At 41.9% G+C, this 26,315-nt stretch overlaps 5 protein-coding genes across 13 annotated transcripts; 2 read left to right on the top strand and 3 right to left on the bottom strand.

Annotated features, from left to right (window-relative positions):
* Nucleotides 1-2,015: 2,015 nt before the first annotated feature.
* Nucleotides 2,016-7,959, bottom strand: LOC120646736. 6 transcript variants are annotated; one of them, XR_005664552.1, is made up of 16 exons: nucleotides 7,756-7,958; nucleotides 6,155-6,214; nucleotides 5,930-6,075; nucleotides 5,727-5,814; nucleotides 5,410-5,636; nucleotides 4,947-5,310; nucleotides 4,675-4,835; nucleotides 4,490-4,567; nucleotides 3,872-3,949; nucleotides 3,697-3,792; nucleotides 3,352-3,448; nucleotides 3,155-3,255; nucleotides 2,976-3,081; nucleotides 2,811-2,889; nucleotides 2,345-2,503; nucleotides 2,016-2,260 (listed from the first exon to the last, which is right to left on the bottom strand). XR_005664552.1 is itself a non-coding variant. In XM_039923183.1 (16 exons), coding segments are annotated over exons 2-16 (1,593 nt in total). In that variant the 5' UTR covers nucleotides 6,156-6,214; nucleotides 7,756-7,959; the 3' UTR covers nucleotides 2,016-2,427. The 6 variants fall into 6 exon arrangements, 5 of the variants coding, with proteins under 5 accessions (XP_039779117.1, XP_039779115.1, XP_039779116.1 ...); XM_039923183.1 differs by having other exon boundaries at nucleotides 2,016-2,503; nucleotides 4,947-5,097; nucleotides 5,203-5,310; nucleotides 7,756-7,959; XM_039923181.1 differs by having other exon boundaries at nucleotides 2,016-2,503; nucleotides 5,410-5,600.
* A 1,397-nt stretch (nucleotides 7,960-9,356) lies between these two features.
* On the top strand, nucleotides 9,357-12,770 carry LOC120646735 (protein GID8 homolog). Its single transcript, XM_039923179.1, has 5 exons — nucleotides 9,357-9,780; nucleotides 9,855-9,961; nucleotides 11,102-11,233; nucleotides 11,366-11,522; nucleotides 12,354-12,770. The coding sequence occupies exons 1-5, from the start codon at nucleotides 9,561-9,563 to the stop codon at nucleotides 12,473-12,475; spliced, it is 738 nt and encodes a 245-aa protein (XP_039779113.1). The 5' UTR covers nucleotides 9,357-9,560; the 3' UTR covers nucleotides 12,476-12,770.
* Nucleotides 12,771-12,857: 87 nt separating this feature from the next.
* LOC120646733 (pentatricopeptide repeat-containing protein At4g37170-like) lies at nucleotides 12,858-15,027 on the top strand. Its single transcript, XM_039923176.1, has one exon. It carries the CDS (start codon nucleotides 12,916-12,918, stop codon nucleotides 14,824-14,826), a length of 1,911 nt encoding a protein of 636 aa, XP_039779110.1. The 5' UTR covers nucleotides 12,858-12,915; the 3' UTR covers nucleotides 14,827-15,027.
* Nucleotides 15,028-15,298: 271 nt separating this feature from the next.
* LOC120646734 (protein NRT1/ PTR FAMILY 8.3-like) lies at nucleotides 15,299-19,706 on the bottom strand. Of its 2 annotated transcripts, none has more exons than XM_039923177.1 (5): nucleotides 19,527-19,706; nucleotides 18,866-18,965; nucleotides 18,037-18,254; nucleotides 17,014-17,570; nucleotides 15,299-16,247 (listed from the first exon to the last, which is right to left on the bottom strand). In XM_039923177.1, exons 1-5 carry the CDS (start codon nucleotides 19,608-19,610, stop codon nucleotides 15,428-15,430), a joined length of 1,779 nt encoding a protein of 592 aa, XP_039779111.1. In that variant the 5' UTR covers nucleotides 19,611-19,706; the 3' UTR covers nucleotides 15,299-15,427. The 2 variants fall into 2 exon arrangements, with proteins under 2 accessions (XP_039779111.1, XP_039779112.1); XM_039923178.1 differs by having other exon boundaries at nucleotides 17,014-17,525.
* A 1,298-nt stretch (nucleotides 19,707-21,004) lies between these two features.
* On the bottom strand, nucleotides 21,005-25,951 carry LOC120646731 (protein NRT1/ PTR FAMILY 8.3-like). Of its 3 annotated transcripts, none has more exons than XM_039923173.1 (5): nucleotides 25,656-25,951; nucleotides 24,792-24,891; nucleotides 23,632-23,849; nucleotides 22,775-23,331; nucleotides 21,005-21,883 (listed from the first exon to the last, which is right to left on the bottom strand). In XM_039923173.1, exons 1-5 carry the CDS (start codon nucleotides 25,740-25,742, stop codon nucleotides 21,061-21,063), a joined length of 1,785 nt encoding a protein of 594 aa, XP_039779107.1. In that variant the 5' UTR covers nucleotides 25,743-25,951; the 3' UTR covers nucleotides 21,005-21,060. The 3 variants fall into 3 exon arrangements, with proteins under 3 accessions (XP_039779107.1, XP_039779106.1, XP_039779108.1); XM_039923172.1 differs by having other exon boundaries at nucleotides 24,792-24,894; nucleotides 25,656-25,793; XM_039923174.1 differs by lacking the exon at nucleotides 25,656-25,951 and having other exon boundaries at nucleotides 23,632-23,892.
* Nucleotides 25,952-26,315: the final 364 nt, after the last annotated feature.

The raw sequence follows: 26,315 nt of genomic DNA, 5'->3' as shown, positions 1-26,315 counted from the left end.
GGCGACGCCCTGGATCCACGCAGGAACAGGGGTGTGGCCGCCGGGAAAGAAAGAGAAGCCGGCCACGGCGCCAGATCCGGAAGCAGGGAAAGGAGGGAAGGAGGAGAACACCGGCGGTGGCGGCGGCCAGCCAGCCATGGTGGCGGCGCACGGTGACCCGGCGGCTGGAGAGAGAGAGCACTAGGCTATTGATACCATGTATGAGAGAATAATGAGATGTATTCCTCCAAACCCTAGAAGGGTGTGATATATAGATCCTATACATGAGCCTCTAGATGGACCTCTATACATGGGCTAACATATACACCAACAATTATCATTAATTTTGCTGGCATGGCAAACAGGGAGAAGGATGAAGTTTCATGGGATGTGAGGAGAGTTTCATCACTATAAAACTTATCTGGCACGGTTACCTAGTTCTCAGTCTATATATCTGTGACTATGAAACTTCCACTGAGACTGGACTTATGAGAACTAATGGAAAATTGGCACACAAAAACATGGCTTATCATTAAAAAAGGATGATAAGTCATGAATGACCATGTAAAGCAAAAAGGTTAAGCCTTCAAATGCGGTAAATCAGTGGTCTGCTTTTATATGGTCAACAAACAGAAACCTTACAAATAGATTAGGCAAACGTATGTGGATTAGACAAATGGATTACGCCCATAAAATAGCCCATGTACACATTTGATGTGGGGGGATTGTGTAACCTGCTGCTAGGTAAGGAATCAAATTCAAAGTGACGTGATGGCCAGGGTCAGGGTTCTGGATAGACCGGCGGATGGGGTGAGGACCAGCCCAGGAGGCGACGCGGATGGCACGGCAGGCGGGGGTAAACAAAAATCAAACGGCAGGCGGATGGCTCGGCAGGCGGCGAGACGACGGAGCGGAGGAGCGCGGTGTCGCAGGCGATGTACGTTCATCTTCTTCATGTTTTCGATGTAAGTCTTGCAGGAGCTGTTTGGTTGGGTGGCTCTGGACAGGCTAGTGGTATGCAGGTTCGATATGTTTGGTTGGCTGTATAAGCTCAAGTCAGACTTCATCAATGCAAAAAGGGGTTGTGGTTTGGCTTTCTAAAAGGTAAAATTGAATTCATATCATTAAAAAAATTAAAATTTAGATATATACTATTAAAAATGTCCTTAGTAGATATATGCTATGAAAAAAATTGAATTTTACAGTTATTTACCATTTTGTTAGCTCCCGTCACCTTCATCCGTTAAATTTAGATTTAATGAGCTTGCTCGCTTCGACTGACTGCGGCTGCCGCTGCCACCAGCAATAACCGAGCACACCTAATGAAGTTACGTTTTTGCCCTTGGCCTTTGTATCCTCTATTCTCCATTCCCACCATCCACTGAAGCACCGCTTCAAATTTTGCTCCGTCCACCCCGCATCCTGCCCCCGCTGAGGTACCAAATCCATGTGCACCAACAAAATCTACCCAGCAAATCCCCCCGCAACAAAACGAACGGGTCAGATTAGATCACTGTGAAATCGAATGACCCAGACCAAAAGGCTTCAACGCGCCGCGGGCTCCAAATCCCCCACCCGCGCCCGCCCCAGTTCGAGTCGCGGCGCTCCTATCTCGCGAAAAAAAATCACTCGCTTCCTCATCTCCCGATCCCCCGCGCGCCGTCGCCTTTGGTCCCCTCCCGCGCTGCCAGGCGAAGGCAGGTCCTCCGCCGGCTGCGGTGGGGCGGCGCGAGGACCGGGGGACGGCGGCGCTGCAGGAGGAGAAAAATTAATTGGTTTTAAATTTGATTTTGCTCTATGGATGTTGTGCAATCAACATAATAACTCCTTTTTGTGAAATCACGTGTTGTTTGACACACTTAGTCAGAAAGAAATAGGACGCAGAGGCCCACGAAAGCCTGGCGCTCAGCTCGGCCCTTCGTCACTCGATTCGCCTCGCGCGGAGGGGCAGGCGACCGGCAGCACGCTCCCGGCGGCACCTCCCCAGCGGCGCGCTCCCCCGGCACTCCGGCAGTAAGGCAGCCACACATCTCAGATTTGTTGAGGCACTCATTGTATTTTCAGATGCTGCAGCTGCTGCTGTCGATACATGATTTTGACTTATTTGGTTGTTTAACTGACCAATGATCAATCTCTCAAATGGTAGGGGGAGATTAGTTTAGTCCTGTCCCCGGCACTGGTAGGATCCAAGCAGCCTAGGTCACCGAACCATCACCATCACCAGCAGGCCGCCATGGAGGAGTTGGCGGGGAGCAGGAGGCTACAGCAGGAGCACCACCACCTGCAGCACCAATGTTGAGGACTAACCCTGATTCAATTCAAAAATTTCTCTCGGTATAAGAGAATCATCCCAATTTCCAACTACCTAAAGTTAGTAATCCTCTTCTGCAGGATGACCAAAATTGGGACAATTTTCTGAGCCAGATAATGATGAATCTAATCTAGTACTCATTGCTGGAGCACCGCTCTCTTTCTTGGCAACTCAACAATTGTTGCTTCTGGGGTAGTCATCTGAGATGACAGACTGCAATAGAAAACAAAAGGCATAAGTGTCATGCTCCTGCAAACATAGAGCAGGAGAAAATATATCATAGCGATTATTTATGACCAAGATTCAGGATCTGCTTGAGTGTGTATGGAACAATCTAAAAGTTGAAGCCAACTTTTGACAATTTCAGTTGAAACAAGAGCTCGAAGAGGATATTAATCTGGTTCAGCTACTTAAATGTAGCTTCACTATCTCTCATAAGTACTATATGCTTAAATGGTTTAACCACAACACCACATGTATTTGACAAAAAAAAAGAATCAAATATGAAATAAGAGAAAACCTTGCAGCATCTATCAGGGCTGTCCTGATCAATTTAAGCAGGTCAATGATACCAGCCTTCACCATATCCACATATTCACCTAGGTTGGAAGATAAGTTTGCATAACCAAAGTTAGAAACATAACCCGAGTCCCCAAGGGTCAAGGTGATCAACAATGCACCCTACCTTTAGCTGAATCGTAGCCTAGACAAGTGTTTTCCTGTCCCAAAAGCTTGCCAGCAATAATAGCTCCTTCTGCATCTGCATTTGAAGCAATAGTCTGCACCGGGGTCTGCAAGATCCTCCAATCATCAGATGATGGAAACATGAGCGGTTCATCTGAAAAAGAATCAACTTCTTCAAACCTTCAAAGCACTTGGCATGATTTGAACACCAGTCTTTTGATCAAAGTTTGTGGTCTCCAATTTATCCAGGTCTTTTGATGTGTAGAGAAGGGCAATACCACCTATGTGCATCATACACAAATAAGATTTTCTGCCATGCTTATATACTGATACAGGTTTATATCAGAAAACTCAACACTGGAGTTCCAGCTCAGTACTTGGCACAATGCCATCCTCAACTGCAGCTTTGGTTGCATTTGGTGCATCAGTCACTCTATCCTGCTCACCAACTTCCACTTCACTTGCGGCATCAATCTAAAGAAAGATCAAAACACATTATCAGTAACCCAGGGCATCAGAATCAATATAAAATGCAATGTCAATTCTTTTACCAGAACTACAATACCAAGTACCTACTGAATACTCCAGACATGATACATGTCTGCCAATTTACACATTATCTAATCTATTATTTGAGTAATATCCTAGTAGTTTAGACTGATAGGTTTAATATTGATATCAAAATTGAAGTTGCATGATTCAACATGGATAACAATTTTCACCTTTAGAACAGCAACACCACCAGAAAGTTTTTCCAATCGCTCTTGTAGCTTTTCCTTATCAAAGTTAGAAGTGCTTTCCTCAATAGCAAATCCCAGCTGTTGAAAACATTATTTTATTGCAATAAGCATATAAGAGTCCAAATTGACTCACGGACACTAAACTGATAGAATGAACCTGCTCAGTTCTCCCTTCAATTGGCTTCTTATCTTCAGCTCCATCCAGGATGGAAGTGCCATCCTTACATATTTCAACCTGCATTTCATCACCAGCCGATAACGTTAACACTGAGCTCAATAGTGTTAACATGATAGTAAGAAAAATACAATGAAGTCCTACCATGGGAACATGGCATATACAAGAGCTAATAAAGATAAGATCATCCAAGTAAGCTGACTACATACACTAGCATCTTCAATGTCACTTAGATCCCAATAACTCCCACATGTAAAGTTATTGTGCATGAAAAAAGTATGTACTACCATATTGGCTATAATAATAGCCATAGAAAACAGTCCAATAAGTGTGGTAGTGACAATTTACACACCAATAGTAGTAATATGATACAGAATTATATGAACTCCGACAAACAGCATGTACAATTCAGAGATCATGAACTCTGCACAAGTTCATATTCCAGATTCTCCCTCTCTTTGGATTTCCACTATCATGTAATTAGCATATTAGTTAATTTGAATCAAATCCTTCCCAGTGCAGACTTTACTCTTCACACATTTAAAATATTTCACTTCCTGGAATAATAAGACAGTGATCATTTAAAACATATATGCGTACTCTTGGCTGGAGTAAGCAACGGTTGCATTCCATGTCGAGTGTGCGGGTATTTTGAAGCTTAACTTCATCAATGGTTGACTGGTTGACAGAGATTTGGTGGATCAGAAATATAGTTAGAAATATTTCATAATGGGAGGTAGGTTTATAAATAATTCAAAAGAACTAAAATTTGATAATGTACTCACTTCAAAATCATATCTTCCACTGTATGGGGCACACGCATTAACCTGTTTATTGGTAAATGTTGGCATCAGCTTTGCTGGCATATTAATACATTCAAGTTCAAGCAAGGCCTCAATTTCTGTTAAGTCTTGTCTCCATGACCCTGTTAACTGGCCATTTACCCCTAATGAACAAGATTAGTTAGTCATCAAGTTATTGGATATCATCCATTTTAATAAAGTTTATCACAGTAATCACGTTATTAAATAGTATACATGTTAATAAAGGTAATCACCTTTTTCCCATGATCTGCTAAGGACAATGGGATTGAACAACAAGAGACCCTCAATCATTCCTATTCCACCCACAATCAGCTCCCCATTTTCATCACGGAGGGCACAAAACTCCTTCCCCCATGAATTAAGAAAGATATATATTGTGCTGCCCTGATAAAAGATTGCCCCAATGAGCATCACAGCATGACCCACAGCATTACTCACTGGAGGTGAATAAACTTCGCCAAACTTAAGTAGATGTAAATTTTTTCCTACTGGAAATGCTCCGACAACACCACGACCATCAGCTATACACTGACAAATGTGCTCAAATTTGCCCAAGTTCACAGCAACAACATCCGAATGTGTTGCTCTTTCTGTGTCCTGAATTTAGAACATAACAGTAAAAGAGTGAATAAGCTAGTCATTCCTAAAGCATAGTTTTGGCAAATAAATTTATGAAAAGTTATACAGTTAATTTACCTTCACGGTTCTCCGACTACACTCTTTTAGAATAAGACCTGTATAAAGCATTTTGTGCAGGCCAGAATACTCCATTATCTTTTCATTCTCACCAAACATCATATTATAGGTATCAGCTAGGATCATAGGATCCATAGCATCAATCGGAGAATCATCATCTAAGATAATGTTTTCCATGATGTCATTAAACTCTTGAGCATGTGCGAATGCATAAAAAGCACAGTCCGCTGAAACAAAGAATGCAAAATATAACTATATCACCATCAAATTTTTGAATGAAAGAGTAACTAATGAAACAGCATATTTCAAACACTTACGCTTTCCTCTTTGATGTTTTACTTCTGGTAAAATAGACTTCCCATTAACTTCGACGTCAGCCAAGTTAAAGTAAATAATACCATCGTACTGAAAGCGGGAAAAAATAATAATTAGTATCTAAGTACAATAAGTGAATTTTAAGCAAATACATGGCCTAGCATCTAAAGTACAAAAAGGTAAATGAAGTTTATCAAGGCCTAACCATTTTCTTGCATCTTCCACAATAGAAGGCTGGGAGATCAAAAATCAAGAAATGATTGATTTTGTTGAAATTCCCGCAAACTTCACATGACCAATCTTTAGCTGCGTATTTTTCACTTCGCGTTCCTCGTATGATTTGGACTACCACTGTAAATATAAAAAATAGACTTACAAAATTGTCAAATAGCTATAAATAGAAATGGATGGGTACAAAGTTTTCACTTACTGATTGGTAGCTAAGAGTATCTTTTGTACTTCAATAAGACCCTATTGAAAAGTTCTTATCCTGTTAAAGAACATTGAGGGAAAGATTTAAGAGGAGTAAAGAAAACAGGAAGGCTAAGAACAGCATGGCTCACTAAGGCTATGAAACCATGAAAATGGAAGATGCAATCTGTTCTAGAAGCTTTGTCTTGACCCAGTAATTTATCTAGTGCTACAGGATCAAGTCATCATAAAGTAAACGCTAGTAGGCCTTCAACATGAAAAGTGGCTGAGAGCATGCTGCAAGAAAAGCTGAAATAATTTCCCAAACTGGAAGAAAGAGATTATTACGATTTCATCTAACAGGGCTGGTAGACATTATTTTAGGTCGTAGCCTGATACATATATTTAGTACTGCTCACCAGAACTCCTAGAAAATATATGAAATCTGAAAATTAGCAGCATTGTTAGTATTTTAGTTGTTGGCACAAGTCAGAAATACGATTCGTCTCCAACTCTAACCAGTGAAAAGTAGAAACAATGTATTTAGGATACAATTATGATGTAAAAATGTAGAAATAAAAAGGCGTAGATAGTTTGATCCTAACTTTCTTAGCTTGAACTGCATATTTTGTCTGCAATTTGAGCATGCATTCTACCAGCAACTAGAAAGATCGATGTATCACAATAAGATTAGAAACGTATCACAATAAGATTAGAAAGTTGATGTACTCCCTTCTGTCATCACAATAAGATCGAGACTATGCAGCTAATGAACAAGTCATATATCTCTAAACAAAGCAATCCTAAATCTTTAGAATGCAATACTGAATTATGCATCTAGCAATGATCAATTGACTAGATCAAGCTGAAATGTTCAGAGTAAACTGACTGAATTGCTGAATAGCCAAATATCGATGGGTGAGATTGCACAGCATGCCAGTAATGCAGTAATGCAAACAACTATGAGACAAGACCATCACTTCCATAACATCTAGCTGGACAATTTTAAGCAGTGTAAATTCAGAGATCTAAGTCAATTTAGAGAACTGTTGTCACCCAGACAAATGCACACGTTGCCTATTTCAGAGAAGAAAACATCATGCGATGCTATGCTACCTGGGCAGTCCACACACACAAATCTTGATGCAAAGTGATTACTCCTACTAAAATGGAATTTTCCCAGACTAATTAACAATCATCATATCATGACAACACCAACTATCTCAGCTAGAAAGAAATTAGGAGTACTGGAAATAGGCAATACCATGTCAGTGGCCAATCATAATGAAATAGAAGGTTACATCAGTTAAGAACAGAAATTCGACATAGACCTAGGTAGAATCGATCTCTTAAAACACAACTAGGGGGTTCCTACAAGCATTTCTGTTCAGAATTTCCTCCACTCATTAGCCACAGCTAGTCGTATCCCACCTGTAGTCTGTAGTCAGTAAAGAGGGATCAAGTTCGCAGGGACCTACAAGAAGTGCTACCACGCCTGCTATCTGCTGAACCGGAGGAAGTCTAGATGGCTTGCGGCTAGAAAATCAAACCAAGAACACAAGCTACAAGAAATCATAGGGCACGGGAGAGGAGAGGGGAAGAGGAGAGCGGCGCGATTACCGGTGGAAAGCAACCGGAAGGGAGAGCGGCGTGGGGCCGTCGCCGTCCCGTCTGAGGCCTCGGCAGCCAGCCGCAGGAATCGCCCGCCGCGTCGCCGCCGCAGGAATCGCCCGCCGCCGTTGCCGCAGCGTCTCCCGAAGATTCGTTCCAACTCGAGGTTTGTTTTCCCGGGCGGGCGGGAGCAGGGCGAACCGGTGAAGCGCTGGGTGGGGTGATAGCATCTCCAGCCGTCCCCAGTCTCCAACCCAACTATTATATTAAAAAAAAGATAGATAAGAAAAATAGTGCTACAATAGTCTTTTAATTTTTTTCTCTTTTTTCAATGATTATTGGGACAACCCAATAATTCGCCACAACTCTCCCTAAATAAAAAAAAAGTTGTGACTCTTTCAATAAAATAATTAAATTAGAAAAAGATTATTGAAAGACTGCAAAAGCAAATTTCTCAATTAGTGGCGAAACTGGAAAGAAATTTTAAGAGGGATTGAACAAATTCTGATAATATTTGTAGATACAAAATTTTTTTTAGTAATTTGCACTAACCTTTTTTGACCGTCAATATGCACTGGCTACTCACAGTAGCCCATGCATACGCTGGAATAGAAGAAACCAAACGTGGCCGCACCTCCCTCCGCCACCGACCAATAGCGAGCCGCCGAGCTCAAGCATTCTTCTCATCAAGGGCATGAAGCGAGGCTCGAACGACGCGTCACGAATTGTGCCTCCACGTAGCAGGGGTGGATCTACTGTAGTAGCATGAGGTACAGTTGCACCCCCCAAGCTTTTGCTAAAATACCAAGTATATACAACTCCTAGTATATTGTATATATAAAATAGCTTGTAAATACGAAGTTGCCAATCGAGAGTAAAGCAATCCAAACAGCTTGTGCAGGTGATGCCGTGATGCGGTATTCTGCTCTTGAATTGATCATGCATGATGTACACTTCTCTCTTCCCTCTCCCTTGCGGCCTTATCCAAATTATTGGTAATAAAGTCCGGCTAGTTTACATACAAATTTTTTTGTTAACTTTTGTTATGGCTAATAACAACTAGGTATCATTCACACACACAATTACAAGTTAGAAATCTGCGTATTTTAACTTCTGTTAGTTTATGAGAAACATTGGGTCCGTGATGACTGACGACATATGGAAAACAAAGCATTACGGTACATGACTTGATATGGTAGTGATGAAGCTTTCAATACTACTTACTAAAAAACAAAAACAACTTTTAATTTTCTTTTTCTGCTTTAACTTAAGCAACTCAAAGTTTTCGATATAATCATGGAGATATCATTTTAGACCCATAGTCATGCAGAATATTCCACAAACTACAAAAGTTCACGATGTTGTAGCTATTTTAGAAAACAATGGTACAAAAACTGTAGTTTTATAAGCCATAGTTTGTGGTTTATAAAAAACCACTTTTGAAAACGAAAATGTTTTTCAAATTCATAATATATCTATCAAATTCTCCAAAAATATATTGCTTGGAAACGGAGATTAAAGCCGTGGAAGCCCATGATGAAATCCCCTGCTTTAGCCACGGTTGAGGCTGTTGGATACTGTTGCAAGTAACAGCCAACTCTCTCTCCTCCGGAGTCCGGACTACGGACGGGAGGCCCGACATCGACGCATCCCCTGCTTCTCTCCAAGTCCAATCCACCCCTCGATCCTCCGGCCATCCCCCTCCCTAGCGGCGAAACCCTAGCCCGCCCCCCGCCCCGCGCCGCCCGGCCCGTATGTCGGCTGCTTGATCGGCCCAGCAGTCCGACCCACCTCTGCCCTTGGCCCCCCATCTGATGTTCCTCTCCCGCATCGTCCTGCGCGACCTGGACTCCATCGACTCCCCAGCCTCCATGGCGTCCTCGAAGAAGGTGGTGACCCGCGACGAGTGGGAGCGGAAGCTCCGCGACGTCAAGATCCGCAAGGAGGACATGAACCGCCTCGTCATGAACTTCCTCGTCACCGAGGGCTTCGTTGACGCCGCCGACAAGTTCCGCATCGAGTCCGGCACCCAGCGTATTGCTCGTTCCTCCTCCGCTGCTCAAGTTCCATTGGGCAATTCGTCTGAGTGTCTCGTTTTACTTTTGCAGCGGAGATTGACCTAGCGACCATCACGGACCGGATGGAGGTTAAGAAAGCAGTACAATCGGGGAATGTTCAGGAGGCCATCGAGAAAATCAACGATCTTAATCCCACGGTTCGATTCTGACTTTGTTCCTGTCAATATTACTTCACTTCCGGCAGATTTAGTTTCCATCCTTACTGAGAGACTGAAATAAATACCGTCAACTAGGGAAACAGTCAGTTTTGCAATGTGGGCAATTTGGATGCCGTGTTGGTGATCACTATATTTGCCAGCAATTAAGAGCAGCAACTAGTTTGGGATACAGGAACAAAATCCTTACCCACCACCCATATTTGCTACCCAATTTGGTGTCTTGTTGTGTGTTAATTTAGACATTTGATGTTTGGACTTCGTTTATTATTAGGCAATATTAGTTATCTACGGCAATATTAGCTTCCATTCTATCAATTGATATGCTTCTGATTTGGTTAACACTTCTTGCTAGATATCCTGCTCTTTATATTAGTTATCCACGTTTGGCACACTTGCTTTTCAGATAAGAGCTGTCCTTCCTGCTGAGCAGGCTGCATTATTGAACATCTTTGCGGTGATAGGAACAATTGAAAATAAGCAGCATCCAATATAGCTCGTACCAATTTAGGAGTTAGGGCTGAGTACTTTTAACATGAAAAAAAAACAGCAGTATATAGACCACACATCATGGGTTATTGATAAAACTCAGAGTTGACAATGTTTACCCAGTACTAACGAGTGATGAAGTGAGGATCCCAACTTGACGTTTTTTTCACAAACATCGTGTAGTATAGAACAAGAGTTAATATATTAACTCATCTGTTTCAGAAGCCACCCTCCTATTGTCTTACTTGGAAATAGCTAACAAAGTTGTGAGAGGATTCTTCTTGTTTGCAAATACAAACAACTCGGATAACGAGATGGCTAGAAAAATTTCAGTCGGAGTGCAGGGATAGCTGATCTAAGGTGTTCCATTGATTATGTGAACCAATCAAGTAGATTGCTAAGCCAAGCGTTGTGAGAACCATGTTTTTATTTTGGTCTTCTCCCTTTTTTTAAAAAAAAAAAGATGCCGAAGCCCTACCCTCTTGGTCCTAAAGATCAGTCATCTAACGTTAGATTTTTTTTTAATATCAGAAGCATGCATTTTTCCCCATATGTGTTCTTCTGATGGGAGCTCAGTGAAGAAAACATCATTAACTTATGGCTCCTTATACTGACTTGGATGATTATATGCAGATTCTGGACACGAATCCCCAACTATACTTTCATCTTCAGCAACAGAAACTAATAGAGTTGATTCGCGCGGGAAAAATAAGTGAAGCTTTGGAGTTTGCTCAGGAAGAGCTCGCACCAAGAGGCGAAGAAAATGTATTTATTTCTATATTTACTGTTATTATTATTTAATTTAGGTTTCAGGATTCAAATCTAAATTATTCTTCAGGCAACTGAATTTCTTTAAAGAAACGACTGTGACTTCTGCTTTTCCCTCCGGTTTTGCAGCAAACATTTCTTGAGGAAATAGAGAAAACCGTAGCACTACTGGTTTTTGAAGATGTCAAAAATTGCCCTTATGGCGAACTGTTGGACGTTTCTCAACGTTTGAAGACTGCAAGTGAAGTTAATGCTGCTATTCTTACGAGTCAAAGTCACGAGAAAGGTTAGTAAATTTTGTGGACAAAAGGACATCAAGGAATCTGTATACTAGGATATGACTGATATCTACTATTTACTTGGAGATTAGATTTAGCAGAATTTTATACTAATCTTTTCATGTGTAAATGTATATGCATCTAGTAGTTTGCTATTTAAAATAGTCAAAGTTGTAGTTGGATAAAACAACGCGGGGTTAATGCCAATACATGTTAATAATCAAGAAGAGGGATGGATGGACATATTATTCTCATTTTGCACCTCAGAAATTTGACATTGAATTTTTATCAATTATTAAGTCAACAATGTTATCACAAGGGTGTAAAAAATAGATTAAAACCAAAATGGAATGTATTATCACGTCTGTATAAAGGAAATAAAGATTTTTATCACTAGCTAATTTGAATGTGTCCTGGAATGTACTATCACGTCTATTGACCTGGATTCTGTGCATTTGGCAATACATATATGAGTGGAACTTAAGCAGTCAGCTAGACTGAGAAACACGGTCAGACAGATAGTAATTACCTCATTTTTTGTTTTGTTTTTGCAATGTACTGATTGTAGAGTTAATTAAGGCGACATACTGGAATATTTTAAATATTCAGAATTTGTGTTTAAGATTTTCAGGCATTTAATTTAACTTAATTTTTTGGACGTTAGTTATTCAGGTTATATGTTGACTATCATTCAGTACCAAGAGTAATTATACACTTGTCTTCTTTGTTAAGAACCCATAAAGTGCCATTTGACTATCATTCCGTACCTTGCTTTCCCCTGTCGCAATATCTGGCTTTACTTACACTCCTTTGCATATTCCTTTTCCCACAAATGGCAGATCCGAAACTTCCAAGCCTGTTAAAGATGTTGCTTTGGACTCAAAATCAACTAGATGAAAAGTCGTCATATCCACGAATCAATGACTTGACCACTGCAGAGCTGCAAGATCCATCGATATGAATATGCTGCCGAGGATGTAACGGAGGTAGGCACCACGCCTGCTTGGTGCCTCCACACGTTATTCCCTGGATCTGTCAATAGGTCATCGCCTGCAGCGATTGAGTGCACTTCTTTCTTCAGTGTTTGAGCTCAATGCAAGCAGTTGGCCAGAAAACTTCACCTGTGCTGTACCTGTACATGATGTAGAAGACATTTTTTCGTCGCCTTCCAGTCAGTGGAAAATTATTGAATTTGATTTTTCAAACTTGTTACCTGCAAACACATGTGTTCAATTGAATTTTAGGCCGTGAAACCGTGCTCCTGCTGTCATTTGACGCCACGCAACTATGCAATGCGAAGTGACTCATCCCGCCTATCGGCTATCAGGACTCGCAGAGCGCGGTCTAACTCGGCGCGCCCGGCGCCCCGTTCGTCTCGTACTCTCGCCGCGGCGGCCATGCATGCGGTCGCGCGCCGCCTCTCCCCGCATGAAGCGCCCCTCCTTCTCAGTGTCGGTGACCACGGCGTCGCAGGTCCACGACGCCATCGATCGACTCCTCCCGCTGCTCCGCGCCGACGCCTCCCACGCCCCCGCCGCGCGCGCTCTCGCCGCGGCCGCCGCCTCGCTCCGACCGCCCTCCACGCTCCTCTCCAACCGCATCCTCCACCTGCTCTCCTCCCACCCCGCCACGCTCCCGGACGCGCTCGCCCTCCTCTCCTCCCTCCCCAGCCCCGATGTGTGCTCCTACAACACCCTCGTCGCGGCGCTCGCCCGCTCCCCGCGGGGTCTCGCCTCCGCGCGCGCGCTGTTCGACCGAATGCCCCGGAGGGACCACTTCTCCTGGTCCGCCATCGTCTCCGCCCACGCGCGCCACGGCCAGCCCCGCGCCGCTCTCGCGCTCTACAGACGGATGCTGCGGGAGCCCGGGAGCGCCGCCGCTGACAACGAGTTCACCGCGTCCAGCGCGCTCGTCGCGGCCGCGGCTGCCCGGTGCGCGCGCGCGGGGAGGGAGCTGCACTGCCACGTGGTCAGGAGAGGGATCGACGCGGATGCCGTCATCTGGAGCGCGCTCGCAGACATGTACGCCAAGTGCGGGCGTGTGGACGACGCGAGGAGCGTGTTCGACGAGATGCCTGTCCGGGACATTGTTTCTTGGACAGCCATGGTGGAGAGGTACTTCGACGCCGGGCGTGGCAGTGAAGGTTTCAGGCTCTTTGTCCACATGCTGAGGAGTGGCGTTCGACCGAATGAGTTTACATACGCAGGGGTTCTGCGTGCTTGTGCAGAATTCACCTCCGAGAAACTCGGGAGGCAGGTGCATGGTCGAATGGCAAAGAGCAGGGCAGGGGACTCGTGCTTTGCAGAGAGCGCGCTTGTGCACATGTACTCCAAATGCGGGGATATGGGGACTGCGATTTGCGTCTTTGAGGCGACGCCAAAGCCAGACTTGGTGTCGTGGACAGCCGTGATATCTGGTTTTGCCCAGAATGGGCAGCCAGAGGAGGCGTTGCGTTACTTTGATATGTTCTTGAGGTCTGGATTCAGGCCTGATCATGTCACGTTTGTTGGTGTTCTATCTGCGTGTGCTCATGCCGGTCTGGTTGATAAAGGTCTGGAGGTCTTCCATTCGGTAAAGGATGAGTATGGCATCGAGCACACTGCTGATCATTATGCTTGTGTGATTGATCTCCTCAGTCGTTCAGGTCAGTTTGAGCTAGCAGAACAGATGATCAACAAAATGTCTGTGAAGCCCAACAAGTTCCTATGGGCGTCCTTGCTTGGTGGTTGCCGGATTCACAAAAACATCCGCCTTGCAAGATGGGCAGCTGAAGCATTGTTTGAAATAGAACCTGAAAACCCAGCAACCTATGTTACACTAGCCAACATTTATGCGTCAGTTGGTCTGTTTGATGAAGTTGAGAACGTGCGACAGATCATGGGGTCAAAGGGCATAACTAAAATTCCAGCCTCAAGTTGGATCGAAGCTGGGAAAAGAGTGCATATGTTTCTGGTTGGGGATAAGTCGCATCCTCAAGCTGAAGAAATATATGCACTTCTGAAGAAACTGTATGTGAAGATGAGGGAAGAAGGGTATGTGGCAGACACCGGCTTTGTTCTCCATGATGTAGAAGATGAGCAAAAGGAGCAGGACATTGGTTACCACAGTGAGCGGCTTGCTGTTGCTTTTGGCATCATTGCCACTCCGGGAGATGTTCCTATCAAGGTTTTCAAGAATTTGCGCATTTGTGGGGATTGTCATACCACTATTAAGTTTGTATCACGGATTGTGCAGAGAGAGATCATTGTCAGGGACTCTAACAGATTCCACCACTTCAAGCATGGGAGTTGTTCTTGCAGGGATTATTGGTGATCTGTGCTTCATATATGTATGATTGACTTTTGAGATTCAGAACAACTATCTATGGTCATGCGCGGCAGCTACTGTTGTAGCAACAACTGGCAGGTGTGGATATGTAATGCAAGGTGGTTAGCATGTCATATGGGAAATTCTGCTTCTTTTTGCTGTAATATGTGATGTGGAGTTGATTACTAAATGTTCATTTCACTTGCTCTTTTCTCTCAGATAAGCATGAATATACAATAGAGTTCCTCTCGGCAAAGCAGAAGAAAGGTGAGGAATTCACAAAGCGACGAACTGAAATTTCTTTCTTAACCTTGCACTATTATGCTAGAATATTGGCTTTTATTTATGCATTCATTTTTCCTAGTATTTGTTAGTAATAATTCCTGGAAATGAGGAATTTAGAACTCCATAGCAAATGGTTTAGTCTTACCTGTATGCTGTTATTGTCTTTCAAATGGAATTAAGGCACTAATAAAAAAAAGGCAAAACATGAAACAATTTCACTGAAAGACAGCTGAAAGCATCACGGGCTACACATTCTATTCTGTACAATTAATTGCTTTTGATAAATATAATGTCTGAATAATTGACTATACATTAAATGCAATTACTGGGCTTTCTTATACCTGTATCTTGAAGCACAACCAATGAAAACTATCAAATTCACAAAGCTTATCCCTGCAACCAACCAAAAGAATCGGTCGAGATGGCCTTCGTTCAGGTTATCAGGTATCCACCCAGGACCTCCTCCTTGAGTTGTAATGTATGAAACCAGTGTCAGTATGATTGAACTTACGTAGCTTCCCATTGAACCTGTGAGAAGCGCAAATGCACTACAAAAACTCCTCATGGCATCTGGACCCTGATCGTAGAAGAGCTCAAGCTGACCTATAACAGTGAACACCTCAGCAGCACCGACCAAGAAATACTGTGGTATTTGCCAAAGAATGCTCATAGGAACATCAGCCTTCTCATGAATAAGACCTTTGGACCTGGCAATCTCTAAACGCTTCAACTCAACAAGAGCTGCAGATACCATTGCAAGAATGGACAGAACCAGTCCAATTCCCATGCGTTGTAGCTCAGAAAAACCCTTATCCCTTCCAGTGAACTTTCTAGCCATGGGCACGAGAATGCGATCATAAAGAGGAACCCAGATGATGACACTGATTACATCAAAAGTTGAGAGGGATGCAGGAGGAATGTTGAATGATCCAACCCGCTTGTCAAGAACCATGCCCTGCTCCACAAACAGGGACGAATTTTGGGCGTATACAGCAAAGAATATGATAGTAGTCGCCCAAATAGGAAACATTCTTATTAGAATCTTCAGTTCTTCCACCTGGGTGACTGTGCAAAGCTTCCATGGATCTGTAGAAGTGCTCTTCAAATCAGCAGATGAGACAATGGCGGCTCTATCGAGGAACCTATACAACAAGAGATAGGTAAAAATGTTATTATTGTCATACAACAACGAAAAATAGAAGTATGTACATCAGGCTACTTATAGACAAAGCACAATTGAAAAAGGTACACTTTTAGGAGAGTAACATATGTGGGCTTGCCCTACCCTGAACCTCTAGTTATGTTACATACTTATATTCAATGAATTTACAAGCTTAACATCTGCAGAAGACTCAGTACTAGGTGACGCAATAGTTTTTTTTTTATCCACAGAATCTCAGATCAATCATCACCACTAAGAATTCATTTACACCCAGTATGCTCCTATTGTTTTAGGAATCAACACGATGGTTTTGCCTAAAATTCAACTTTAACCATTAATTTCTTTTGCAGTATAGATTATAACATATAGCAAACTATTAATATGGTCCTAGTATTATTTTTGAAAATACACTTTTCAAGGAGATATTGATTGCCAAAGTTTAGACTGTTCAAGTACAATCAGCACAACATTTCTTCATATTTTTTTGGTGAGTGGAGAAAGCATCAGGCTGTCTGGCACCATCCATAATTCTATATTCTTTTTTGTTGCATTTATGTCCTTACTTTCCAGTACACTCAAACTGAAACAGTTAAAATTTGCAAGAAAGAAAGAATAAAATGAAACGGTAAAAATTTATGTTGAAGTTCAATGTTTAATTGGGTGTGATTAATGATGTCATTTTCAAAGATTGTATGAACACCTAACACTAAAAGCAAGAAAGTGATTCATTGCAAAATGAGAATTACCCAAGTTCATTTGTGTGCACCAGCTTCCTGCTTCCCTCAATTGCTGAAGATTGGCCATCAACTTCGTATAGAAGAGACATATCATTTGGTAATTCGACATGCCGCTTACAGAATGCTGCTACAACTACCTGACACACTCTTGTGAGTGGGCTCCCACCAGGTTTCTGAAATCTGTACATATCTGAGGCTGCAAAGAAGGATGCAATAGCTAGTGCCATAGATATAGTAGGAATGGCAAATCCTATCCCCCAACCAGAGTTATCTTGTATCCACACTATGACAGTGCCTGAGATGAATGAGCCCATATTTATACAGAAGTAGAACCAATTGAAAAAGGAACCCTTCTTTGCTCTCTCTGCTGGATCAGTATCATCAAATTGATCAGCCCCGAAGGATGAGACACAAGGTTTGATCCCTCCGGTCCCTAAGGCTATCATATAGAGACCAATGAAAAATACGCCATACTGAAGTAAGCCAGCTTCTGGGCAAGCAGTTCCAGAACATGTAGGTGGCTGCAGTTGTGGAACAGATGCTGATAGCGTTAAAATAGCCAGTCCCTTCATTTGGAATAAAAATAAATTGGTTATAAAGTGGGCAAATTCTTTCTTCTTCCACAAATAAAATCACAAAAAATTGCAAATATTTAGATGCTCAAATTGATCTGAACTACTACTATACGGCCAAGGGCGGAGCCAGGAATTTGTTTTTTTTCATTATTAGGGGGGCCAACCATACTAATTTATATAAAAATTTAATCAAAATTCAAATGTTCAATGTAAATTTGGGAACCATAGGGGGGGCCAGGCCCCTGCCCGCCCCCTGTATACGGCAATCCAAGATCCCAGATGTTCACAATAAAGTTGAATTCTAAAAAACTAAAAATCAAGTTTTCAAATATAAAACTATTCACCACTAAGTAGCATATGCGCCATTTGATTTTATGTTCTTTTTTTCTTGGTCAGCATATGTTGCTTAATGTACTAAAGTTGGGTTGTAACTTGAATGGTAATGTTTTGTACTCACAATAAAATAAATTGATGAGAAAACAGCAATAGTCGAGTATTTTCCCCAACGAGAATCTGCTAAGATGGCTCCAATGAGGGGAGTGAGATAGCATGTCCCTTGCCAAGTGGTAACAGTTCGTGCAGCTTCGAGATTTCCTAGATGAAGCTTTGCTTTCAGATAAGTGATCAGGTTTTTGGCAATTCCATAGTAAGCCAGTCTCTCGCAAAACTCATTCCCTGTCAAAATGACAATAAATGCTTAAACTGGACAAACTTCATTGCTGAACTTTAAAAAGTATCCCTACAAGTTTCAGTTTGATTCGTAGCATATTCTGTAGTATTTATGTTTATTTTTGAAATGGTCTGTACATTATATTCTGGGCTTCTGGCTAAATGCCTAATATATGATCGTGCTGAGAGTTCAAAATTTCATGGAACAAACTTCCTCCATGGGTCAAATGCAGGTGTTTTTGGAGAGATGCTTACACAAAAAGAATTAACTGGTTTTCTTGTTTTATCCCCACATAGGGTAAATAACGTTAGCATGTGCTTTATTAAACATCAGTGAATGGCAGGTGCCTATGCAGTATCTTCGGTTTGCAGAACTATCTAAGCACCATTACAAAGAGGTGCTCAAAGTTTGAGCTCCTAGATTGATGCTTGACATGGCATCTCAAACACCTTAAGCACTGCTTTCATTTTACATGCCATTAAAAGACTGAATAGTTGAAATTGCTTTATGGAAGTGGCTGCCTGCTATAAATTATTATCTGATTTGAGGCAAAAACTGCCTTCTCAGCAGCTATATAGCTGAAGCTTTACTGCACATGCATCCGGAAATAGAGTACCTAGAATAGAAAAGCACGCTCTCCAATTGCCTGTTATGTGCTTTGATGCAGGACTCCCTCTGATATCAACAGTTCCATCACCTGTGATAAGACCAACATCCTGCTAAAAAATAATAGCACTTGGTTTCAAACCCCCAAAGGAGATCCTGAAAGAAAATGCATTGATCTTCCCTTAATGAATTAGCAGAGCTCCTGCTATTTTCCTAAAATGAAGGGACTGGATTGCATCACTAAGACTGGGAGATGGGGAATGGAAAGGCAGGCAAAGCCGCAACCACATCAATCTTCCCAACATGGACAAAGAGGTTAAGAATTAAAAGTAGGCCTTAACATTTTTCTGGAGAGTCAAAGTTCCCACATCACTTGCCTGAGCTAGAATTTAGGAGCCAGCATGTAGGTGTAGCACCAACTATAGGATTGTTACAATAAACATGATGGACAAAGAGGTTATGAACTGCCTCATCTTGCAGACTCTATTTGAGTTCTGACTTTTGACTCGGATGATCGATTCCTTCTGCAGGATTTTTCTTTCAGCAAAAAGAGAAGGAAACTGACTGGCAAGGGCCGGAACACGGATTGAATCCTAGGATAAACCGGCAAGCAGCGGAGTAGAGAACCACTCACGCACACAACAAAAGAAAATGGAAACGGGGGACTTCACCCGTGGAAGGAGGAGCGGCTCTTGATCTCCAACTCCACCCTCTTCTTGCAACAGCAGCCTGCTCCCCTCGGCTGCCTCATCCATGGAGAAGGAGGCGCTCCGCCGAGGAGTCCGGTCAGGGAATCAGCAGGACCGAGCAGGTGGCGGAACGGCGCGCAGGCGGCAGGCAATGATTAGAGGGTGTTCGGCTGGTAGAATAAATAGTTTTCGGCTGATAGAATGAATAGTATTATATGAAAGAAAATAAATCGAAATAAACCAAACCGGCTGGTAGATCAGATCAGCCGAACAGCCGAAATAAGACTGCGGGCCGCAGTGGACTTTACGTCACGGCGAATGGAGACAAATGATTGGGTTGGGGTGTGGACAGTTTTTTTTTAAAGCCTCGTGCGTTTTTCGTGCCCATGAAATGCGTTTTTTTTTAGCAAACACCCTCGCCTTTTCTTCTTGAGATAACAAGATGCGGAGATAAGCACCCCTGCAATTTTTGTCGCCCTCCAAGCAAATTCCTAGAGCACTTGCAGTGTGAGCAAGGACCAATTTACTCAGGATCATGGCACCCCTGTGTGACTGTCCATTGTTTTGCTCCTCTCCCAGTGACCTAGCCCATGTGCCAGAGCGAGTGTTGCCACTTACAAACAGATCAAAACAATCAAACAAGTAATAGTGGTTAAATTGCGTTGAATTCTTATCGAAAACTGCTTCCTGTTTGAAGTAAAAAAAATTCTTAGCAACATCAATGGATGGGATATAAAATAGAATTCACTATAGTTTTGTTTGTATACGAGTGCGCCTCAGTGACAATGACATATCTATGGATTTATTTGGAACTATATGTTATTTATTGGTATGTATACAGAATGCCTGTGTGTATCAAGTATACTTAAGCATTTATAGTTATCTCGGTCGCTGATATGTTTGTTCATGAATTTTTTTTACCCGTAGCAACGGGCGAGCATGAACCTAGTATAGTGGTTAAATTGCGTTGTTCTAATGGTATACTGTCTTTTGTGAACCGGTGCCAAAGACAAACCAAACAACTTTCCCAGAAGGCCAGAACTGTAACAAGCGCAAATGCACTACACAAACTCCTTATGGCAGATGGAAGAAGAAACTCGACTTGACCAATACAAGTAAACACCCGAGAAGCACCGACCAAGAAACTCATGATGCCATCAAAGGTTCTAAACGGAAGTTTTCTGACCCAAAAGTGTTGATAAATATCTACAGGAAATATTTATAGAAACGATCTAGATAAAGCATAAAGCAAAAATGTTGTCCAAAAAGTCTGCAATGGATCCAATCTTCCCCAATGGAATGCCCTTGCCGTGCGATACGGTTTAATTCTTTCTGAATGCAGTTCAGGCAACTATAGCTCAAAAAGCCACAAGGCAGAGCCACTGTACAAATTTTCTCTAGGGTTTTCAAAAGATAACTGAAGCAGCACGTGTTACGTTCTAGCATGATTCAATGCATTTGATGAACATGGTATCTGAGATCAAACTACAGGAACTGACTATACATTGTAATATAGTTACTGGGCTTTCTTATATCTGTATCTTGAAGCACAACCAACGAAAACCACTAAATTAACAAGGCTTATCCCTGCAATCAACCAAAAGAACCGGTCGAGATGGCCTTCATTCAGGTTATCAGGTATCCATCCAGGATTGCCTCCTTGAGTTGTAATGTATGAAACCAGCGTGAGTATGATTGAGCTTACATAGTCTCCCACTGATACTGTAACAAGTGCAAATGCACTACATAAACTCCTCATTGCATCTGGACCCTGATCATAGAAGAAGTCAACTTGACCTATAGCAGTGAACACCTCAGCAGCACCAACCAAGAAATACTGTGGTATTTGCCAAAGAATGCTCATTGGAACATAAACCTTCTCATGAATAAGACCTTCAGACCTAGCAACCTCTAAACGCTTCAACTCAACAAGTGCTGCAGATACCATCGCAAGAATGGATAGGACCAATCCAATTCCAATCCGCTGTAGCTCAGAAAAACCCTTTTCCCTTCCCGTGAACTTTCTAGCTATTGGCACAAGAATGCGGTCATAAAGTGGAATCCAGATGATGACACTGATTACATCGAAAGTTGAGAGGGATGCAGGAGGAATGTTGAAAGATCCAAGCTGCTTGTCGAGAACCATGCCCTGCTCTACAAACAGGGAAGAGTTTTGGGCATAGACAGCACTGAATATGATAGTGGTGGCCCAAATGGGGAACATTCTTACGAGGATCTTCAGTTCTTCCACCTGGGTAACTGTACAAAGCTTCCATGGCTCTGTAGAAGATTCACTCTTCACGTCAGTAGATGAGATAATGGCAGCTCGATCAAGGAACCTAGACAAAAGGGAGATATATAAAATATTATCATGTAAAACCACAAAATACAAGTCCATAGATCAAGCTACTTACATACTTCCATTTTAAAATAAATGATGTTTAGGACAAACTAACAGTTAACTGATTACCTTGTCCTAAATTCATTTATTTATGAACGGAGGGAGCAACATTCTTAGAACAAACATAAATAAGAGGAACACATTGTCTGGCCCCATCCTGAATCTCAATGTATGTTACATACTTAAATTCGATGGATTTACAAGTTAAACATTAGCAAAATACTCTTTAACAGGTATTGCATTAAATTTATTTTCATCCACAGAATCTCAGATCAATCATTACTATTAAAACCTCAATGGCATCCAATAAGTGTTATTTTAGACATCCAATAAGTATCAGTAAGTGTTTTAGAAATTTACAACTAATCTCAATGGTCCCTAATGTGAACTTCTAAAATGCTACCCCACCCAGTTTCCATAAGTGTTGTTTTAGACATTGACAACTAATTTCTGTTATAGTATGTATTTCAAAAATATAGAAAATTTACAAATTGTACAAAACTACATTTTGAGTCAACTATACTCATATCAATGGCCAGAGTTTAGACAATACAACTACGATCAACACAAAAAAGCACATTCTTTCTTTCTTTCTTTTGTAACTGGAGGGGGTATCAGGTTTTCTGGCCCTATCCGTAAATCAGTATTCCGGTTTGTTGCATTTATGTACTTACTTTCCATTACACACAAATTGAAAAAGGAAAAGTTTATTTTGATGATTTATGTTTTATTAGATATAATAAGTCTTGTAATTTTCCAAGATTCTATCAATACAGTGGCACATGACACTAAAAGTAAGGCAGTCATGCAATGCAAAAATGAGAATTACTTGAGTTCATTTGTGTGCTCCAGCTTTCTGCTTCCCTCAATAGCTGATGTTTGTCCATCAACTTCATATAGAAGAGACATATCATTTGGCAATTCGGCATGCCGCTTACGGAATGCAGCTACAACCACCTGACACACTCTTGTGAGCGGTCTCCCACCAGGTTTCTGATATCTATAAATATTTGAGGCTGCAAAGAAGCATGCAATAGCTAGTGCCATAGATATAGTAGGAATGGCAAATCCTATCCCCCAACCAGAGTTATCTTGTATCCACACTATGATAGTGCCTGAGATGAATGATCCTATACTTATACAGAAGTAGAACCAATTGAAGAAGGAAGTCTTCTTTGCTCTCTCTGCTGGGTCACTGTCATCAAATTGATCAGCCCCAAAGGAGGAGACACAAGGTTTGATGCCTCCAGTCCCTAGGGCTATCATATAGAGGCCAATGAAAAATACGTCATATTGAAGTAAGCTTGCTTCTGGACAAACAGTTCCTAGACATGTAGGTGGCTGCAGTGCCGAAACTGATGCTGATAGCGTTAAAATAACCAGGCCCTTCAGTAAAAATAAAATGGTCATATAGTTGGCAGAAGTACACATTTTTCTTTCACAAAATAAAATTACAAAAATTGAATAGAGATGCTCAAGTCAAACTGAATATAACGCAAACACTGCAATCTAACATGCCATGTGGTCATGTTAACAATGAACAGTAAAAGCCAGGTATCAAATACAAAACATTAATAAAAATAGCATATCCACAGCATTTGATTTATTTTTCGTTTTCAGGACCGCAAATAGTGCATGCGTACCAAAGTAGGGTCATAGATTGGGTGGTGATATCTTTGCACTTACAATAAAATAAATTGATGAGAAAACAGCAATAGTCCAGTACTTTCCCCAATAAGAATCTGCTAAGATGGCCCCAATAAGGGGAGTGAGATAGCATGTCCCCTGCCAAGTGGTAACATTTCTTGCAGCTTCGAGATTGCCTAGATGAAGCTTCACTTTCAGATAAGTAACTAGGTTTCTTGCAATTCCATAGTAGGCCAGTCTCTCACAAAATTCATTGCCTGTCAAAAAGATAAAATGCTGAAACTCGAGAAGCCTCATTCCCTGTCAAGAAGGTAAGATGCTGAAACTCGACAAATCTCATTGCTGAACTTATAAATATGCGAACATCTTTCACTTTGATTTGTAGAATATGATAGTATTTAGGTTTATTTTAGTGATTTATACCAAATGCCTCCAAATGTTCTGGCTAACTAGAGGACTTAAAATCTCATGAAACAAACATTCTATAAAGAAATGTACAATGCAGGTGTTTCGACAGATGCCAACATAGGATAAATAAGGTGCATAGTTGATGAGGACATCCTCCACTATTACCCGCTGGCAAAGACGCAACAAAATGGGCCAAGTGGCCCAGTTGTAGTCGGGCGGCGACCGTATGAGCCTCTAAATAATCCCACCTTGCTTAGCTTGGGAGGAGGAAGCCACCTTAAAAGAGAGAGCCACTCTTCCCCTATCAGACTAGTCTTTCAGGGAGATTGGGCCTTCCCCGAGTGGGTGCGCCGGAGTGCGGTGCTAAGATTGCCGAGGCACAACACGAGGCCCTAGTGGCGTTGTAGGCCGGATCGGTGCGTCGTAATTTCGGATGCTGGTGCTAAGATTGCAGGATTCGGAGAATCCGGATCGGTGCGTCGAGCTTTTCATCCATCCCCACCTGGGCCGGATGCATAATAGTCCACCACATCGTGTTTGATTAGACACCGGTGCTTGGAACAACTTATGCTGTATCTTGGGTTTGTGCATTGTACATGGCATACAACGACGGATAGTTGAAATTGTTATAAGGCAATAATACATTGGAAAAAAAAGGAACAGTTTGGATAACAGAACAAGAAAATTCCCCAACACTACAAATTAGTATGTGATTCGAGGCAAAAAACTGCCTTCTCAGAAACTATACTGCTGAAGTTTTATGGTGTGTGTATCTGAGAAAAAAAGATTACCTAGAATGGAAAAGCATGCTCTCCAATTGCCTGTGGTGTTCTTTGGTGCAGGACGCCCTTTGATATCAACAGATCCATCACCTGCGATGAGATCAGCATCCTGCTAAAACAATATAACACTTAGTTTCAAACCACCTAAGGAGATTCTGAAAGAAAATTTATTAATATTCCCATAATGCATTAGCAGAATTCCTGCTGTTTTTCCTCAAAAAAGGCACTCAATTGCAGAACACATCAATCTTCACGTTCAGGTTAATAACTAAGGCCAGTCTTAGTGGAAGTTTCATGGACACAGATACCTAGACTGGGAACTAGGTAACTGTGTCAGATGAGTTTTATGGTGATGAAACTCTCCTCACATCTTATGAAACTCTCATACTTCTCTCTCCTTGCCACGTCATCAAAATTGATGATATTTAATGTCATGAAACTCTCCATGATAGACCCACTGAGACTGGCCTAAAACTAGGAGTTCGACAAAGCGCTAATGAAATTGACCCATCGCATTTATTAGGGAGCCAAAATTTCCACACCACTCCACTTGTCCGAACTCAGAATTCAGGGAGATATAGCAGGAAACATCAAAATAATGATTATCATCGATTAAAAAATAATTCAGGATTATCATAGTAAACATGGAATGTACACAGAAATTATGAACTGCCTAATCATGTAGAGTTCGTTTTTGACTTTTGACTGGGTGATGGATGCCTCGGGCAGCATTCTCCTTTCAACAAATAATATAAAAAAAAGAAACGAAAGAATGACTGGCAAGGACGGGGGGAACGGATCAAATCTCAGGCTGGGTGGGATAAACTTCGAAAGAAATTAGAACCACAGACGAGATTATCAGGGGGACTTCACCTGTGGAAGCATGAGGAGCCGTTCTCGATCTCCGTCTCCGCCCTCTTCTTGCAACAGCAGTCTGCTGCCTTCTGCTCCCTTATCCATGGAGACGGAGGGGAGGGGCTCCGCCTGGGAATCCGTTTCAAGGAAGAATCAGTTGGACTGTTGGAGCGGATCAAGAAACTGGGCTGCTTTGTTTGCATCAGAATTCAGACGGGCCGCAGTGGACTTCACGTTCAGTCCAAGCGTGTTTTGACGCAAATACCCCCGCATTTTCTTTTGAGGTATAGCATCTGCACTTCTGCAGTAGTGGCCATTGGCCAAGGATATCAAGTTCAGTCCGGATCATAGCAGTCCTCCAGCCCATGTAGACATCAATTGCCACCAAAAGTTGGTGTAGCGGTTGGAAAAAAATAAATTTATACTACTTCATTTTGTTCGCAACAGAAGCTTGCACCAAAGTACTTCTTATTTGGCTCATGAAACCTTAAAATTGGCAGTGTCTTTCTATTTTCTTTGGCAAGTATTAATTGCTTATTTTTCATCCCCTTCGGTGAGAGTATTTCTTACAACTATCTATCAAACGTTCACTATATGGCATAATTCTTATACTTGGAATTTCAATTTTCTTGTGAGCATTTTGATTGTTTGTGTATGACATGTGTTGACCTATTTTAT

The sequence above is a fragment of the Panicum virgatum genome, chromosome 9K (assembly GCF_016808335.1).
Source record: "Panicum virgatum strain AP13 chromosome 9K, P.virgatum_v5, whole genome shotgun sequence".
In the NCBI taxonomy this organism is placed as follows: domain Eukaryota; kingdom Viridiplantae; phylum Streptophyta; class Magnoliopsida; order Poales; family Poaceae; genus Panicum; species Panicum virgatum.
Note: the sequence above shows the minus strand (reverse complement) of the source record. Positions and strands in the feature narration are given on the sequence as shown.

Excerpts from the sequence above, each read along its gene's own strand:
- LOC120646733 (XM_039923176.1), top strand. The coding sequence starts at position 12,916 with ATGCGGTCGCGCGCCGCCTCTCCCCGCATGAAGCGCCCCTCCTTCTCA.
- LOC120646735 (XM_039923179.1), top strand. The coding sequence starts at position 9,561 with ATGTTCCTCTCCCGCATCGTCCTGCGCGACCTGGACTCCATCGACTCC. Across the intron at positions 11,234-11,365 it reads CACCAAGAGGCGAAGAAAAT|CAAACATTTCTTGAGGAAAT; the intron begins GTATTTATTTCT and ends CCGGTTTTGCAG. Across the intron at positions 11,523-12,353 it reads GAGTCAAAGTCACGAGAAAG|ATCCGAAACTTCCAAGCCTG; the intron begins GTTAGTAAATTT and ends CACAAATGGCAG.
- LOC120646734 (XM_039923177.1), bottom strand. The coding sequence starts at position 19,610 with ATGGATGAGGCAGCCGAGGGGAGCAGGCTGCTGTTGCAAGAAGAGGGT. Across the intron at positions 18,966-19,526 it reads AGCCGCTCCTCCTTCCACGG|GATGTTGGTCTTATCACAGG; the intron begins GTGAAGTCCCCC and ends ATTTTTTAGCAG. Across the intron at positions 17,571-18,036 it reads TCTCATCAATTTATTTTATT|GGACTGGCTATTTTAACGCT; the intron begins GTGAGTACAAAA and ends TTCCAAATGAAG.
- LOC120646736 (XM_039923180.1), bottom strand. Across the intron at positions 5,311-5,409 it reads GTAGTCGGAGAACCGTGAAG|GACACAGAAAGAGCAACACA; the intron begins GTAAATTAACTG and ends TTCTAAATTCAG. Across the intron at positions 2,890-2,975 it reads AGGCTACGATTCAGCTAAAG|GTGAATATGTGGATATGGTG; the intron begins GTAGGGTGCATT and ends CTTCCAACCTAG.
- LOC120646731 (XM_039923172.1), bottom strand. The coding sequence starts at position 25,742 with ATGGATAAGGGAGCAGAAGGCAGCAGACTGCTGTTGCAAGAAGAGGGC. Across the intron at positions 24,895-25,655 it reads GGCTCCTCATGCTTCCACAG|CAGGATGCTGATCTCATCGC; the intron begins GTGAAGTCCCCC and ends ATATTGTTTTAG. Across the intron at positions 23,332-23,631 it reads TCTCATCAATTTATTTTATT|GGCCTGGTTATTTTAACGCT; the intron begins GTAAGTGCAAAG and ends TTTTTACTGAAG.